At 39.2% G+C, this 18383-nt stretch overlaps 1 protein-coding gene across 1 annotated transcript in view; it reads left to right on the top strand.

The window, feature by feature from the left end:
- SPATA16 (spermatogenesis associated 16) overlaps positions 1 to 18383 on the top strand; it is a 103609-nt gene that overhangs the window by 6530 nt on the left and 78696 nt on the right. Inside the window, 1 exon segment of the mRNA XM_019474306.1 lies at positions 15921 to 16538. Coding sequence (XP_019329851.1) covers positions 15921 to 16538 — 618 coding nt within the window.

Below are 18383 nucleotides of genomic sequence, written 5' to 3'. Positions count from 1 at the left end.
AGAAGAAGGGGAAAGGGAGAAAAGGGGGGGGGGGGGGGGGGGGGGGGGGGGGAGGAAGCCTGGCTTGAAAGTAAATTTATCCATTTATCTGCAAAACAACATTTTTTAGCAATGTGGCACATTTGTTCTGTTTTGAGATTTTGTTTCTTAGTTACTTGATTAATTGTGCTGATTTTGTTTTGTGTTTCTTATTCACTTGTCTCCCTCTGGTCATGGGATTCTTTAGTCCTTGGCACCTAAGAGGATGGGACTATTGTCTGTGAAGTTTATACCATTTTCTACTCTGTTCTGAAATGCTTGTTGAATCCTTGCAATGTTCCAAGTTGTGAACATAACTCCAGCGCGTCTTTCTCCATCAGCTCTGTTTTGTGGCCTGCAGTTACAAATTTTATTTGTCTGGGTTAGAAGCAGCAGAGACTTCATATTTTACTGCATTTTTTAAATGCATTTGCAGAATTTTTTTAGAAAGTAAGGTTAACAAGTTGCTCTGATTTAAGTGTGTTCAGCAATTTAGTCTCTTGACAAATGAATAAGTACCTTACTTAAAACCCTTTTCTAAACCTATTTTAGAACTTTTTTTTTTCATCATGTACATCAGTGGAGCTCAGGTCCTGATGAGCATGGATATACCTCTTCCAGTGGTCCAAGGTGGGAAGAAACCTCTGTTTACACTCAATAGTCTGAGATGCAAGTGGTAGAAGTCAGGTTGTGGGGATATAGATTTCCCATTATATATAAGCGAGACACCTTCCAGCAGGTTCAAATTCTTCCGTTTTCAAAACATTGGACAGAAAGTATTCACAAGGAGGTAAGGAAGAGCTGAGCTGGAATTACTAAGCTGGGGCATGCTGTAAAGCATTTAGGACTGACTGCATCAGGGACAGCCATGCAATCCTCTAGTGTGCTCGTACTCGTGCACTCCAGCAAGCTCAAGAGCTTGGACTGAGCCAGTGCTTCACTTCCCAAGCAGTTCCCCAACGAGGATGTCCCTCAAGAGACCTCGAGGCGAGTACAGTTGTGCTGAGCTGGCTCAGTACCATTTTTAAATGGGACTTAGAGAAGGCAAATGCAGGAACCCTAAAAGTGAGAAGATGATCTGCCGTGGGTCTCCTATATGTCTCTGAGTAGGATTTATTTCTCTGTGCCTCACTTCTGCACCCCATTTTACCACAAAGGATACTTCCTTCCTCTGCTTGGTCTATTTAAAAGCATCTTTTGCAATGAATATGTAGAAGTATAATAGGAACCTGATCTCATGTGGCACCATTTAATTTTATTGTTATAATAGTAATATATGTAATAAATAGTAATAGTAATATAATAGTAATAGTAATAAATGTACTAAGCACAAACAATGTGCTCAATGTAGAAATTTAGATTTAATACATTTAACTGGATTTTGAAACTGGTTCTCCATGAATGGACACCCATTCTTGTTCAGATCAGAAGTGGCATCTCAGATGGTACTTTGGATGATGATAGAATACCTGTCATCCTCATACTGGGATAAAGTAGAGAAGGAACATTAGATTTCTACTCCAGGCCTGTGAAAAGAATTTTTTTTTTTTTAAATACTTGGATTTTATTTCATTATGTTTCCTTTTCTTCATTTAATTTAATAATATGTTCCAAATCTATTTATACAAATGCATCTGTTTTATACTTGGGGAAATACAATCTGAAAAGAAAATGTAACTTTTTTCCAGTAAAGTTGAAAGAATGGAAGGCAACTAATTTTAACATATTGCCACTTAATGTCATCTTGTTTGCTGATAAAATACATGGTAAAGCATTTTCAGTAATCACTTCTTGAAACAAAACAGAACTTTCCTGAGCTAATGAATGGAGATACATTTATTTATTTATAGGACGTTCATCATTCTAATTCCTTTGTGTTTCACAAATATTAGTAAGTTGATCCACGCAGCACGAAAAGAAGTGAAGTCTTATTAGCTCCATGAGGCACAGAAATCACATGATCTGCCCACGCTTACCAGAAAGATGCATGTAAAGTATAATTAGAATGAAAAACAAACAGAGTTGCTCTTATTACAGTACCTAAACAATAAAAACCTCCCTCTGTCATTCAATATTGCTAACCTTAAACATTAAATATTCTCAGGCAGGCAACCAGGAACATCTAACTAGATAAAAATGATATTCTTTTAATATAAATACATTCTTTGATTTCTTTCCTTTTATTTCCTGAGCCTTTACATGATACTTCAGTTATATTTCCAAGCTTTTTCCTGCAACTATGAGGGCTAGAGAAATTATTTCAAAATAACATTGAGATTGTCATCTAATTGCATACCTTCTAGAAGCTGAGTTGCAAGCAGCCTGCTAAATAAGATGAGGTCTGTTGTATTTCAAGGTGGCCATGCTGCTCATTCTGTGCTTGCACTGTTTTCAGGAATTATAACACTGTAATGCATTACATTAGAATCAATAAATGAAGTATTTTATTAGATACATTCCCTTTATGGTGCCTACTCCTTAAAAGGTCATTAGTTATATCTGTGCAAATTGGTGGTATTGCCAGGATATCCCTACCTAAGCTGGCAAAACTATTTAGGAAATATAGATGAAATACCGTGGCAATACTATTCAAATGTGACCACTGACAAACTTTCATGGGCAACCTCTGGACACATGTAAAAGTGAGTCCTTTACATTGTTTTACATTTACAGTGTTTTACATTGGTTTATCTTTGCTCTGGCAAAGTCATTGGGGCTTTAACCAACTGATTGAAATGATAATTAAGGCCAACAATGAGGAAACTCCGCGTATCATTGCTGTTTTGAAAGAATATGCAGAAAATTCAATGTAAAATGTTTTGTTGCGTTCCACCCTTCTTCATTATAAATATAAGCTCCAGCTCTGTAACTGCTTGTTTGCATGTCTAATGTTATGTGACTCTGCGAGACTACTCACTCCTATAAAATTAAGATGCTGCATGTGTGTGTTTGCAGGACCATGACCACGAGGAACACTTGCTCAATGTAATAACTACCAGTTGAAAAACAAAATAAAAATCAACTCTAATTGTGCCCATTTAAATTCAAACATTGAAAAATAGCTTAAATATGGTATTTCAGAATGTAAATTTTATAAAAAGTCTGAAGATTTTAGGATTCTGTTAGCTCTTTAGTCCCTCTGTAACGAGGCTATTACATAGCATCACTCAGATTGATGTTGAAAATAATGCAGCTGCAAGAGCAGCTGCAGCAAGAATTCATGGAAGCCAGGATGCAAAGCAGGCCCTGCTCAAAGTCTCTGGCTTTAGCTTTCTGTTGTGGGTTTTTTTTCCCCTACTTATTTATTAGTTTAATTCCAGCATCCTCTGAAATGATGCCTTGCTGGGAATAACTGAGGGCTAAAACTTTAACATCTTTACTTAGCCTCACAAATGAAAAACCTGCAATTTACTGTCTTCTGCAAACCAGAGTCACTCTGACAGCAGCAAATGCTGTTTTTTCAAAATGAACAGTTCAGGGTTGGTCAACATTAAGACAGTAACAGTCAAGAAGAAAACACAGCATCAAAAAGGAGGAAAGATACTTCACTGTTAGGTATACAGGTGTACAAGAGCATCTTCGTGCTTCTGGTATCGAAAAAGACATTTATGCCCCTGGGCAGGAGCTGATGAACTCATGGGCTGCCACCTCGAAATGTTTGTCTGTCATGTGGCTTACAGGCAGGTTTGGAGGAAGGTGCAAGCTCAGCACCCACCCTTATGCTTCCTTTCTCATGACATACAGAGGGTGACAGGAATGAATTGCAGCAGCAGAGTGCTGGGCACTGGGTAAACCCAGATCTTGGTAATCCCAAAGGGATTTGCCACCATCCTCATGCTATTTCCTAACCCTCAAGCCTGGGGAAGATAACTGACACCTTGGTTCTTTTTGGTTCTTTCATGGACAGGCTGATATTGGGTAAAAACAATTTCAAATAATTTTGAAAAAGCTTTACACATAACTTGTATAAACCCAACATGAATAAGTCAGACCACTCAGTCTTTCATAGCCACTTCGTAAGACCTTCAGAAGAATAGTTCCCAGGGACATTTACAATAACAGATGATACAAAGAAGCAAAGCATTATCATTTACCTCCCAGACCTGAATGTACAATAGCCTGTTAATTCAATAGATTCGGTTACTGGCCAAAAGTGACCTGTACTCAGGACACAAAACCAATTGTAAAACCCCTGCTCCTCCTTAAATCTGAATTTCAGAGCTAAGAGAACACCTTGGAAGATCTCTACTAATGGCAAAGTTTGTAACATGATGTTTGCATTCCAGGTGCAGCCATGCCAAACAGTACAAGTTACTCCTGGCAAAATCAACCGGGTAAAAGGAACCGATAGAGTTCTCTTTCAACTGATGTAACATGTTTGGTCACCTTATTACAAGTTAATATTCAGGTTGCAATATCTTGCATCCATTGGAGCTTTGCACAATTTTCTCAGGAAGGTCATAAAATAAAACATTAGAGTAGTATAACTTAAAGGTTACAAAAGCATGGACTACAGAATCAGCATTAGTCTGTGACAGCATTGGCTCCAGTCCCAGTGTAGTTTATAGGAAATAAAGGCAAGAACCAACCACACATTTAATGAAATGAACAAAAACGTGTTAGAATCAACTGCTGGATCAGACTTTTTGTTGTTTTTTCAGTGGCTCACAACTGCCACTAGATTTCTCTTGGCTGTCACTGCTCTTAAAAATTTGTGTCTCTGCATATAAGCGTGTCAAAGACCAGGTTGGCTCGCACATCCTGAATGGGAAATTTGTACCTATAGAAATCGTGCCATATACCTTTCTGTTCATCAAGGGAAAGAAGAAAAATTTCCCTACTGTTCTTGTAGCACTTCAAGGTTAAAATTCATATTGACAAAAATAATGCAGCAGAGGTAGTAAACATTCACAGATTAAAATAATTGCACAAAAGGCAATTTCTTCCCTGAAAAATGAAGACACCAAGCTAAAAGAAGAAATTAAAACCAGAAGCCATACTAAGAAACTAAAAGCTGTCAAAGAACTGCCTTGAATGTTAATCTGAGCTATTTCAGCCAGTCCTTTTTCACAACCTTTTCTTTCCTGATAACTTTTATGTTACAGCTCTATTGCCTGTACAAAGTTGCTGAATTGAAGCTCTGCCTGTCAGGAGCTCTCATCTGTGCATGCTTTAGCTCTCAGTTGTTACTGGATTTGCTTCAGCTGCCACTATTAAACCATTGCATGTCAAATTACAAAGCAATTAGGGTGGAATGCACAGTTGTAATACATGGGATAAAAAACCTCCAGAAACCCTAACTCTAAATTTTTTAGGTTTGTAATGATGACTTTGGAAAGTATTAAAATATCTTTTTAATTACTATAATCCCTGAATTACTGACATGTGCTTCACCTGGTGTCACATAAGTTTTTTATCTTTCCGCCTTTCTCTTTTTCCTTCCTCCCAGGCTTTTTTTGTCAAGGAATATTTAAAGTTCATTATTCCACACTGTGAGGAATGGAATAAGCATAACGTGAGTAGTTGCTAAAGCAGCTAGTGAAATAAGGAGGTGGATAGATAAACTATCCAAATGCTTTATCATATATTCTGACCCCTGAATTTTGCCTCATTCTGTCTAGCATTACTGCAGAAATACTGTATCCAAGATGAAATCCCTTGGAGGTATACCATTAATGTAAGGCAACTGTAGTGGTGGTATGAAGGAGTCTAGAGGATGGGTCAGTGATAGCTGCCACCATTGTGCTCTGAATCAGGAGCAAAGGAGGGACCGATGCACAGCTATGGCTAACTCATTTAATATCTCTGCTTAAAAAGAGCCCCAGTGGGACTCATAATATTTAATTACATATCTAATGGGAAATTCAGCCTCACCCTATGAGTTATTGTGCTTCCTCGATTTCTCTTACATTGGAGAAGCACAGCACTTCACAGAAGTGGTCCTGCCATGAAAATTAATTAGTTTATGCCTGAACAGGGCTTTCAACATACAGATCATTCTGTATGACAAAGTAGTATTAGATAACAAACTGAGTTATTCAATTGAATTATGGAGCCATAAGAAAATTATTGTCTCTTATTTTTAATCAAGCAGACTCTAAGACAGATTAGTCCCTGATGATGATGCTTTGCCTATTTCAACAGGTCTTACTACCACCAGAAAAGTTTCTCCCTCTTTTTGCTCCTGTGTACCCTGGAGTTTTCACTGCTGTATATATAATCCACTCAATAAAGCCAGCTCTAGGTTTCAGGTTAGCCCTTACCTTCAGTGAACAGTAATTGTTAAGACAGCTCATTGCAGGTAAATAAAAAGCCTTGTTGGTTTGGAAACAAACCTCTCCACCTTCTTTGGTCTGGTTTGGTTTTTTATAAACATCCTGTTTAACCATCACTCACTGCAGGGATACCTGAGTCTAGAAACAGCTCTGAAAGTTTGAGAGAATTAAGCACCAGTAGTTCTGCATTTCTTTTCATGGCATCAGAAATATCTTAGGTTACAGACGTGCATATGATTGCATATGCATGAATGCTTCAGTGCCCTCCCACCAGTTATCAGACTCTTTATTAGCCTCCATAACCCAAGCAGAAGAATTTCAATACTGCCTTTAAGGGTCACTTGAGCAGAAGCTTCAAGACAAATTGTACTGCTGGGGTCATAGCAATTTGGTAGCTAACTTGGCAAAAGAGAACTTTTGTTTGCTGAGGTATAGAGGTATATTGTTTGCATGGTCTTCTTTGCAGAGATGAATTTCTGATCATAGGAACCCATTTGTGGTCAAAAGGTTCATCAGCTTCCATCTTTCCAGACTTGCTAAAATCTTTGGGACAGATCAGTGTTAATTTATACCAGTGGAAGATCTGGACAAAGTCTTTAAGACTTCCCATTTCTCATTTAGGCTGTCGTCTCCACGGACCCCTGCTGCAAGAGCATCCTTATTACGAGAAGAGTGGGAGAGATTTGCCAGCACCCGCTGTCTGCTCCCTCGTTCCCTCACCCTGCACTGTACTCTACTGTTTTTACTCTTTTTCTTCCATTTATTGCTCTTACATTGGAAATCAGATACAATGGTCATAAAGAACAGCACCAACGAAATAAAAGCCACAACAATAAAAGATGAGAAAAAGGAATTCCAGTTAATGACATCTATGTAGGGAGATTCCCCCTATGGGGAAGTGGAGCAATATGGAAGGACATTCAGAAGGAAAACAGACCTTCAGTCCACTAAAATTCAGTTTGCATCTTGATACGATGGCCTTTTTAATCCTTTTCTTAGTTTCTCAGAGCCCTACTTGCTGACTTCCTTTTCTTGTTCTTATCATTCTCATGCCTTCCCTTTCTCCCTGTTGCTCCTTTTGATTGACTTTGATTTGGGGAGGTTTTTTGTGTTATTACTAGAGCAAAGAATTAGGCACACAAAGAAAGATATTAGATTTTTTACTAAGTGTCCAATAAAATTAGTGACTTATGAAGCTCTAGCACTGATTTGCCAAGTTTCTGTACGCCCCAGCTTCATTCTAGTTACATAGTGTAATGAAAGGAAGGATCGCTACCAAAGTTGTTTTTGTTCAAATGGGGTGGTCCTAGTTAGGAGCTTGGATGTTGCAGCTAATGTTTTACTACATAAAACATCTCAAGAGGTAGCGGTGGAGTTTTGCATTTGGTGAACTGAAACACCAACAGCTAAAATGGTAACTCTCATCTAACACATCTCTTTTCAATTAACACAAGTTAATGAGCAGAACTGAGGGGACTGTAAGGGGACACCCATCCCGGGGTGGTGACCAGCAACTAGGACTGGGTTCGATCACAGTAACCTGTTTGTCTGGTATAGCTAGAGCAAGACAAGGATCTGTATCCTCAGCCACATCTCTCTTGCTACGTGCTTGATCTCAGTGCCATGCAAGGTGTCAGGCACTTTCTTTGCTGTGGATCTGATGGCTGATATGTTTTGTGTACCACACAATAGGTAATGGAAGTCGTTATAGGTCTGCTAACCTTTAGGTTTGGGCTTTCCTAGGGCCTGGTCCCATAGGAATGTGATTATTTTGTGAAGTGAAGGAGAGCTTTCTCTGTACCATGAGCTCTCATTGAATTCCTGCCTCATCCTGGAAGCAGGGCTGCCCAGAGCAGTTCTGAGATGCAGACCTCTTAATAGCATGTTGGCAGATCTAATCAAGCCTGCAGCGCAGTCTGCAGCAACCCTCCTAAACCAAACTTTGCCCCTCTGCACTCGTTCTTTAGAAGTACTCAGCTCCCACCATTTCACAGCAATCTTTTCAGAAAATCAATAGTTCTTCATCTCCCTCAGAATGAAAGCAAGTGGGACACTTGGACGTTTGCTTTGTAATCTCTTCAGAAATTGCTTTCTTGTCTTCCCAACAGAATTAGGAAATATTGCAATACCAAAAAAAAAAATCATCTCAAGCTTTTTCAGCATAACGTCTCAGTTGTAGGACCAATCTTTGCGTTCCTTTTCATTTAGCGATTACCCTAAGCTCACTGGTCTGTTTATTCCTTAGGCACACACACATATCCTTATTCCTCAGACAGAGGAATTATTTATTCTCAGAACTCCACTTTTCAGGAGCCTGCTGTAGAAACCTTTACCATTTTAAAATTTGTTTTCTCTTCCTCTTTCCTCTCAGAGGCCCTTTAGCTATGAAAATGAACTGCTCTGCTCCCGCAGTGTTGAGCTGCTGAATCCAATCGAGGAAGGCTAGCCAGGCTTCACATCCCCGTCAGACACAGCGTTGACCTTTTTTTCCTAATTGACAATGCAGGGCTTTGTACTAATAGGATGACATCACTACGCAGAGCTGAAATGCTTTCCCTGCTGTCTCTTTTGACTCTCAGTATTTTTCTCCCACACTTTTAGAGGAAGTATTTCACTAGAAGCGAGTGTAAGGAAGACAGCTACACAGTGCCTAAAAAACATATGCAGAAAACATCCTCAATTTCTCCCTCTTCATTTTTCCTTAGTCACATTAGTTACCAACCACATACCCTGATCCCTCACTATGTACTGAATCTTCCTTTTCCTTCTTCCAGGTTGTGATCACTGATGCTTCTTTTCTGTATTTGCTTTGCCTCACTGTCCTGAGAAATGCTGCCGGGGAGATTCTGGTTCCTTCTTGATTTTGAATTACAATTGTAGTTGTTAGCCTACTGTCCTTTTACAGCTCCAATTTTATTCAAACAACTTGTTAATAAGATCCTTGTGCATCTCTACAGCAATAAATAGTTAATTGAGGTGCCTAATTTTGTGTTAAATTGTTAGCAGTTAACTTTTGCTGTGATACTCAATAATATAAAGTTTTAAAATAATACTTTAAAGAATACATAGAGGGGAAGAAGCCCCAAAGAAATGGAAAATATTAAGAGCTTTGTTTTAGCTGTCTTGTGAGATTGGCTCACCCATTTCAGTGATTACTATAAACTTTTAAGATGCTGCCTTAAAGCTTAAAAAAATTACCTTAATGCTGGTTATAGATTGGCAGCCATGTGCCAAAGCATGCAGTCTTGGCTAAGCCAACAAACCAAATAAATACGTATGATGGGCTTTCACTGGAGAAGACAGAAACAGCAGAAATTTCCCAGTTCTGCCTATCCCCCTCTCTTTCTCCCCTCTCCCATGGCTGACATATTGGGTTCTCCTAGCTCACGGTATCTATTTCCAGCCTGCTTCAGTGCCTAATGAAATGGATTAGCTCAGAACCCAGATCCTTCTGTGAATCTGTTTACCCTAAGCTGTTTTAATTTTCACAGAAATGCACTAGGACTTGCAGCAGTAAAAGAGAAGGGTAGTATTGACCAGCTGGGAGAAGCAGCCGCTTAAATCACTCAAGCTAGCTCTACAGGACCGTGGCTGTCTATATCTTTACTGCAAGAAAGGCAAGCACGAAAGATAAGACAGACAAAACATAGGGTGAAGAAGGGAAAAGATTCAGGAGGGAGAGGAAGCAGATCCCATTACTATTCAAGACTATCCAAAGTTGGCAGGAATAGGGATTGATCTATTTTCTTTTTTTGCCCAATCAATGCCCAACTATTTCATAGAAGACTCCTGGATTCCTGGACACGACAGTGATCTTCATGCCATCCTTTCCTTTCTGCATTTAAGCACTGTTCAAGAAGGCAATGACAACCACATTATTAACATACCTTGTAAAAACATCTCTTGATTATTTTAATTGTATTTCCTATTTCTTTTTGCACATTATCCTTAAAGACGTGTTAAGTGTTTTAACCAGGATTTGTTTCTTACATTCTGCTTCTCTCAGATTTATTTTCAACTTTAGTTAACTTCCATAAGCCTTTGTGAGTAATAGAAGGAATTGGAGTTGTGTTACTGTAAACAACAGTAAGCCTAAGGTTACTGTCTTTGCATAACAGTGCCTAGTGAACTAGCTATCTGATAGCTGTGAACAGTAATTACTAATACAGTTTAATATTTCTCTTATGTCTATGCCTAATGAGATTAGTGCTTTGTTGTACTCAGCACCACATAAACAATTAATATGTGAGTTTCAGCCTCAAAGAGCAATTAGGATAATACGGTTAAATCCTTGCATACTATGAAAAAAACATGATTAACCTTGCCAAATTTCAGCCCAGAGCCCAATTTATTATTATTATTTTTATAAGCAGGTTAAATACAGTGAGCGAAAATAGTGTTTAGAGCGGAAGTGCTGACAAAACCTTTACTGCAGCAATGTGGACAATGCAGCTGTGATAATGGCAAGTGTGCCCTTATCACAGCAAGAAAAATGTAAGGAGTTCTGATTTTGCACTGAATGAGCCATCACTTATGTCTCTCCCAAAGAAATAAGAGTACCGAACAAAAAAAAGATACATTAAGGGGTTGGTTTTTTTCCTAAAAGAAAACTAAAAATAAAAAAGATCAGATGTGACTCAGGCTTTCAAACAATAAAAATAGCAAGATGAAAGAACTAGGTTGCTTCATTGCCTAAAGAAATGGCTAGAATCTTAAAAAGTCTGAAACCTCATTGTGAGAGACTCACTTTATGGGCTGCTAAGAAGGTGCTGACCTTCGTCATCAATAGATTGTCTGAGCCTTTGTGGTATTCAGCAGTAAAGGAAGTGCTTAAAAAGTCATCCCGCTGAAAGATGGACTGGAAAAATCTCCAGTTCAGATCTCAGTATAGCTGTTGCCGGTGCACATGCTCATTCAGAAAGTCTGTCTGTAAATCTAATACAGATAAATCTTGCTTCATTTTTAAGTGAAAAAACTGGAGCATCCTCACCTTAGAGATGGATCAGGATATCTGGAATTCAGTATAAGTGAAATTATTATAGAGGAGGGCAGCTAATGACCTAACTGTTGTGGGGCTTTGGATGTGTTTTGTTATAGTACTATATTTCTCTGTCTGTACTAGAGGACATTGAAGAAGTGGGATAACACTTGTACAAGTACCAGTGGTATAATTTTCTTATATTTGCTCTATAGTTTTGGATGCAGTTTCACCTGTTCCAACATTTGCACTGAAATGAACCGTAGCAGATGACTGCCTTGTGATTTCAAATGGCCTTCTAGGAGAAAAAGACTATTATAGATGAAAGAGTTTGGTTCCTATAACTTTCTGGAAAAGTCCCATCACTGTCTAAATAGTAGATATAATGACAACTGCCGTATTAATATATCTTCTAGCAGGGTGAGTTAGCCTGGATGGGGTATCAGGCTAACACAACTATATGGTTGCCGGTACACAAGTGAGCTCACTGAAAGACAGATGGGGTATCTGTGCACAAAATGCATGCGTGTTGCCGATACAGTCATGCTCTGGCTGAAAAATATTGTGACGTTATCCTCTAGAAACCGTGCAGCATTGAACATTCACAGCAGAGAGCACAAAATACAGATGGACCACTAATGACTAGAGCTTCTGGGACAGCAGATGAGGTACAGCCACACCATTCTGAACAAGGCAGCTTGTACCTTATGCTGCAGAGGAAGTGAAAATAAAACAAAACAGCGACAACAGAAATCTCTTCCAGTTCTGATCAGGGTGGGGGAGGGAGAATTATTGCTGTCTCCAGATCTGTTGCCTAATTTGTCTCTGAGTTTTAGCAAGGCGTTCATTCAATGTCAGAGCATGGGTCCACTTGGACTGCTGTCTAACGGTCAGTGTAAGGAACCTGGTTCAGAGTAAGAAACAATTATCAAGTCCTTTTTCTGCTTCCTAGCTGCCATACCATCCCCCTAGACCTCCAAACCATCAAAGTGTATGATCCAGCAGGCCAACACTGGGGAATCTCTCCTTGAATTTTCTTCTTTCTCCACAGCCTCTGCCATAAAAGACAATTGTGATCCTCAGAAACAGTGACTTGTGCTGTCTGCTGAAAGATTTTACCAAAATTGGGAAACAGAAATTTTTCTGAAACACAGCCCCACATAATTCATGTCCCAAAGAGGTGGTAATGGCAATGTAATGGTTCAGTTCCAAGGCAGCTTAATCCCCTCTGAGAACTACTAGAAGAAATTCTTCTCTCCTGTCCCTCCGCTTAAATCAATGCTGAATGTAGCCCAGTGGTTCTGCCTTGCTATACGCAGATTCAGGAAGATAGCACTGCAGTCTTTGGTGTTTAGAAAGGTTTTACTTCACAACTGTAAGGGCAAAAGCTTTTTTGGCTGAAATCAAAGTTTAAATTCTGAAGAAAAAAGGGCTCATCAAAGAACTGGCAAAGAATTTAAATACTAGGTGCCAGCTGAAGTGCCAGTGTGATTTATCAGCAGGTTCTTCTCTAATCTGATGTGAGATAATAGGAGAAGGTGTTGAAAGCAGAATCAAACTAGATACAGAACAAAAAGCATAAGTAATAGGGTTCATAAGATCATGCACATAAGGAAGTTTACATTATCTAGTAGGCAGGCCACTCTCCCCAAGAAGGTTTTCTTAGATATATTGGGAAATCAACAGACAAAACCGGAAGATTTTAAAAGATAAACGATCTTATGTTCCTTTTGCATTTATATTTTTTTCATGTAAGCCTCTCCATTTGAAGAGATGTGATTTCCTTACCAATATACCCAACAAAATACTTAGCTGTAGTGGCTGGCAGTGCCATGGACAGAGGTCTCTTGGCGAAGATTAACCCTCAAATATGCAGAAAGCTGAACTTGCTCATGACTGATCAGGAAGATCATTCCTAAGAACTCACAAATTCAGAGTAGTTTCCTTCTGACTATAGCACTAAATTGTCTATCTATATTCCCCTACATAGTGATTCATTAGAAGCATTTTACAGTAAATGCTTCCAAAATAAAAAACAGACATTTTAACCAAAGTCTCAGGAAAATACTTAACTGACAAAGATAATGATTTTCTAAAAGCTTTTCCCTGGAAGTGTTTTTTTATTGAGGCAGTGATTAAAGTGAGTCTGCCTGAGATATAACATGCTTCCATTGCACAACCCAAAGTCATGTTAATCAGCTTGAATACCTAAAAATACAATAGAAGCAGTATAAATCCACTTGATACAGCAAAGTTCATTTCAGGTCCTGGTCCACTGGAAAAACGTCCATAAGCGATTAAAGGATTATTGGTCTGTATTTCACAGTTTGTGCTCTGCTTTTTTTTATTCCATGGTAAATTATTTTAAACTTCTTAAGACAGTCTCACGTCAAACAGTTTGGTCCAGCCAATTTCCCATTCACGCTGATATCAACCCCCCATCAGATATAGTGCTTTGCCTTTGTAAGCTTTCTGGTGAGGAGAAGAGTCCATTCATTTTCCTTGAGGGCTCCTTGGTACTATAAGGCTGCTCAGAGGAAAATTCCTGCAAACTTGTATCTGATGTAGACACTTAAATCTCATTTTCTAGAGTTCTATAGGAACTTCAGTGAACAGCCCACCCAAGAGGCTGTGAAAGTCCTGTGTTCCCCCTCCAGAACCTGGGATAGCCATATACTGCAGGGCCACATGGAGGTCCATCACAGGTCCCATATGTGACAGTTATGTTGGCATGACATGGCACCAAGATTATCAGGCTTATCCCCCCAGCTGGTGCTGGGGCTGGCTGGAGTGTCTCTGCTCCACTGCACAGTGAAGATAAATCATAATTTCCTAAATTACCTAGTGCTGAAGCCAGCACTGAAAATCACAGCTTCCAGTCTTTAGACTATGCTATGGTTTGTTTTAAAAATGGATTGAATGTCTCACAAACAGGTAAAATTGCTGCCAGATGCAAGTACATTAGCCTTTTCCAGCTGCTTTACTGCTGCCATTCAAAATAGCTTGCTATAAATATGATTCCTTTGAGCTCTATTCTCACAAGTGTGGAGCACTATCTGCGAAGGGCCAGTGGTTTTCCATCCCCATTGAACTCAGTAGGAGTTGTGATAGCTCAGCACATTGCTGAAAAAATTCTGCTGAAATTACCTTAAATCACACAATTATCCCCTCACCTCTCGCTCCTTCTCTTGCAGTCGTGGAAGGAGGAATAAGTTTCTCCACAGGCAGTTCTACTACAGTAAAGTTTTCAGCCTAGACGTTGTGAACAAATGTCAAAATCAACAAGTTCCCTGCTTCAGGGCTGGTGACTGTCCTGGCTGCAATCTGGCTTAGCCAGTGAAGGGGGGAAAAACATGACAAAGATTTGAAACCCTATTTACATTAAAATTCAGTATCAGCTTTTCATATAGCCTGAAATGCCTTTGCCTCTTCTCTTTACCCCTTTCTATAAATTTCTGCCCATTGCCTAATGCCCATTGCCCTAAACAGTAAAGGTTCACTGTACCACAGCATCCAGGACACATTCTGGCAGCTTTTACAAGTGCAGTAGTGTGTACTGTAGGGCCCTCACTAAAACTCAACAAGTTGCTTATTGTTTAAAATCTGTTTCTGGCCAAACAGAAATGCATTTATTATGTATCTTTCCTTTGTACAATCTGTACCTGTAGTTAAGTACATTAAACTGCTGCTAAAGTATGGAGGTCTGTTAAACAGTAACACAAGGTTAAAGGCGGAGTGCTTATGCTTAACAAACCATTCTGAAAGACGGTCATCATTAAAGCTATTTACAATTAAACTTTTCATAATTGATGGAAAAACTGTGAAGAAAATTACCTGTGCCTTCCGCCTTTTCACTCTGAAGTCAGCAGGGGCAGATGAAAATCAACAATTTCCTTTGAATCTGAGCACAGTTATGAGTTTACAATGCAGATCAAGTCACCTTTCCTATTGTACAGGAACTGGTGTTGAGAGGAGGCTTATGAACTTGATTCTGCACCTTGGTGTACCAGTTTGAATCCACTACCGGTTCCCTGAACTGAGAATTAGGCTGTTAACTATTGGGGGAGGGTTGCTTCTTAGTACCAACACTTGTGTCCTTTGCAGACGGTTCAATAAGAAATTACTTTGAAACTCAAAGCCAGATCTGAATTTTGCTCAAATGCAGCTGAAGCTGGGACCCCACTTGGAGCTTGTGCCCCTCTGGAATACATCCACTCTGCCTGAGTTTTGGACACCCCTCTCTGACCTCAGTCACTGTGCTTACCAGCTCTCAAAAATAAGGCCACAGTGATTTTTTGCACCCCGTAACAACATACAATGCGAGCCGATCGGTCACAGGGTTTTGGTTGGTTTTCTTTTGATTAAAAGCCAGATTTTGCCTTCTTGTTGCAGATATAATGAACTGATACACTGGCATTACTTTATACAAACATCTGTTATCTAGAGCTGTCAAAAATATTTAAGATGCCTTAAACTTTTACACAGGAAAGAGAAAGGGATTACAGCGAGTTTGATATTCTATGTACTAACTACTGAAGAGTTTTCTCTCATAACGGTGCCTACAATATGCCCAGTGGAGAAAGCATTTGCATGCTTTTTTTGGCTTTGCAACATTTGAGTACTCTTAACTTTTCTACATTTTCTCCTAGGACTCTTTCGTTGCTCAAGTTATGGCATCAGAAAGCAACATTGACTTCCAAAAAAATCTGATAAGCATTATCAGATTAAGTAGTAGTAAGGAGTCAAACGTAGCAGCAAACAAATGGAATGATATTCCAGAAGCACTGCAAGAGGTCAAAAACCACCTTGGGGATGGAGCAGCAGAAAATATAATGAAGGGAATAAAAATGGCAGAGAAAAATAAGGAAAAAGAAAGTAATGATGTGGACAGAGCAAGCTGTAAACGGAAATCAGAAAACGATGCAAAACTGTCTGTGAAAAAAGAAGAAACAATGTTAGAGACTGGCAATCGGTTAATCCCGACACCTCTGTCTCATATTCCTCTGAAAAGCCTAATGGACATAGAAGAAGAGTTGGTCTACACTGACGACGAGGACATTTCCTTCGAGTTTGCTGAGCCTGTGGGGTCTACAAGCACACGATCAGCATGTCGTGATTCTGAAAAAGCAGATGCTCTGAGTGCACCTAATGGCAGCGCTTTGCCCCAGATTGACAAACAGCTTCAGACAACCCTCCAGGAAGCCAGCACTTGCTACAGGCAGAACAACTACACAGCAGCAGTGGAGCAGTTCTCAACAGCACTGGAGGTATGGGGTTAAAGAAGCACGATCACCATAGCAAAGTAAATGAAAGGCTGTCATTGTGCTGACTGGGTGTAATAATATCAAAGCGAACAAGGAGCACAAACCTGGGATGTGTATGGTCTAATAAAAATCCTGAGATGCAATTTCATGTGAAATCTGAAAATTAAGAGCTATAAATAAATCACGGAAGGAGGGGGGCACTGGACTGAACCAAAAAATCTCAGGTGATTTTGTCATTTTCTCTGTCTTCAACTGTATTTATGTATGGAGGAAATCTAAGTCCCATACAGTGAAAAAAAAAATGCTCCTCTTTTTAATCCCAGCTCTATCAGGGACAAATGAGATCTCAATAATCAGAGGAGTTCCCACTCTACCCCAGACATCCATGCACTACCGGGTGAAACATTTAACCTTTTGGTTAAACAAAAGGTCTGTTTTAATCTCTAGTTTTCCCTACAGCATTTCCATCATGCACTCTGTTTCCCTTTTTTCTCTAAAGCCAGAAGATGGCCACTAGATCTGTGTAGAAATCCTTTTCTTTCTGCATGAGAAAGACAGGTCCAGTAGTGAGTAACCCCCTCTGGACACAGTTGGCTTTCTCTTCAGCAGCTAAGAGTCCAAAAGCTATTTTTTTGTGGAAAGAAAGGCTTCTTGCGTGCCTGAGATACTAAACAAATAATATGAACTTGGATATGATCTTTGAAACTAATCTGTGATTTTCATTACTTTCTGCCTTTAAGTGCTCAAACCTGAGCTGTCTTAAACAGAACTGTTCTTCAATAAGCAGATATTTCTATGTTTTCAAAAGCAGAGCCCTTTCCAGTTTCAGGCTGAGCCCCTCCAAAAGGAGGTATCTAAAGACCTTTGACGTTTTTGAAAATCTTAGCCAGCCTTGAGTTTTATCAGAATAATATAAGAGGAAAAGAGTAAAAGAGGGAGTTCCTGGCACTCTGCAAGGTTGCAATTAATTTCACAGGGGGAGGGAAGAGAAAGGAGGTGTAGGAAACCCCAGCAGGTGAGTCAGGGTTACATCCACCAGCCTCCTGTTTCCTGGAAGCTAGAGCTAGCAGCATTTACAGTAAAACTGATTGTTCAAAGTTGTATCATTATTCCCAGATTTCTCTAGTGCTGCTAATCTCAGTTAATTATATTGGAAATCCCTTGTATTATGACCATGTAATTCATAATGTGCCAGTAGAAGTCATGGTTCATAATAATCACATAATGGGCAAGGACTTAGACGTAATCAGATTTTAGTTACCCTGTCGTGTTTCCATAATGCTACTATAAAACCGACATAATCACAAAAAAGCACTAGTTATTTAAACATTTTTATCAGATTGATGTACAGTATCTTTCTCTCTCTCTCTTTTTTTTAAACAATGTAAGATAACAAAAATTGGATTACAATTGCTGTGAACAGACTATGATAAACTGTTTGCTTTTGTGCAGAATGAAATTTAATAATGGCATCAGCCTCTCAATTTTTAGTAACGGTAGACCTGTTAAATAGTAGCACTCTGCAGCCAAAAGCTGCTTTCAAAGAGGTAGCATTAGAGCATTTTGAAAACAGTATCTCCAAGAGCATAGCTGTCTTATAAAGCTTGAAAGATGCCCTATATCCTCACAATTAACCCAGCTGCTAACATTTACTTTGCAGATGAGGGCTTGACTTTTTCCATGATACATGATGCAAAAAATGACTCTCAGTAGCTGTAAGGATTTTAAAGGCCAGGGTCTGCTTCTCAAATAAAATAATTTTTTTTAAAAGAGAGACATTTTCCACTTTACAGGAATATGGTTGGTGATTAGAATAGAGGACTTGCAAGCTGGACTCTCCCTAATATT

The sequence above is a fragment of the Aptenodytes forsteri genome, unplaced genomic scaffold (assembly GCF_000699145.1).
Source record: "Aptenodytes forsteri isolate BGI_AS27 unplaced genomic scaffold, ASM69914v1 Scaffold72, whole genome shotgun sequence".
In the NCBI taxonomy this organism is placed as follows: Eukaryota; Metazoa; Chordata; class Aves; order Sphenisciformes; family Spheniscidae; genus Aptenodytes; species Aptenodytes forsteri.
The sequence above is the reverse complement of the archived record's forward strand: the minus strand, read 5'-3'. Positions and strand labels throughout refer to the sequence as shown.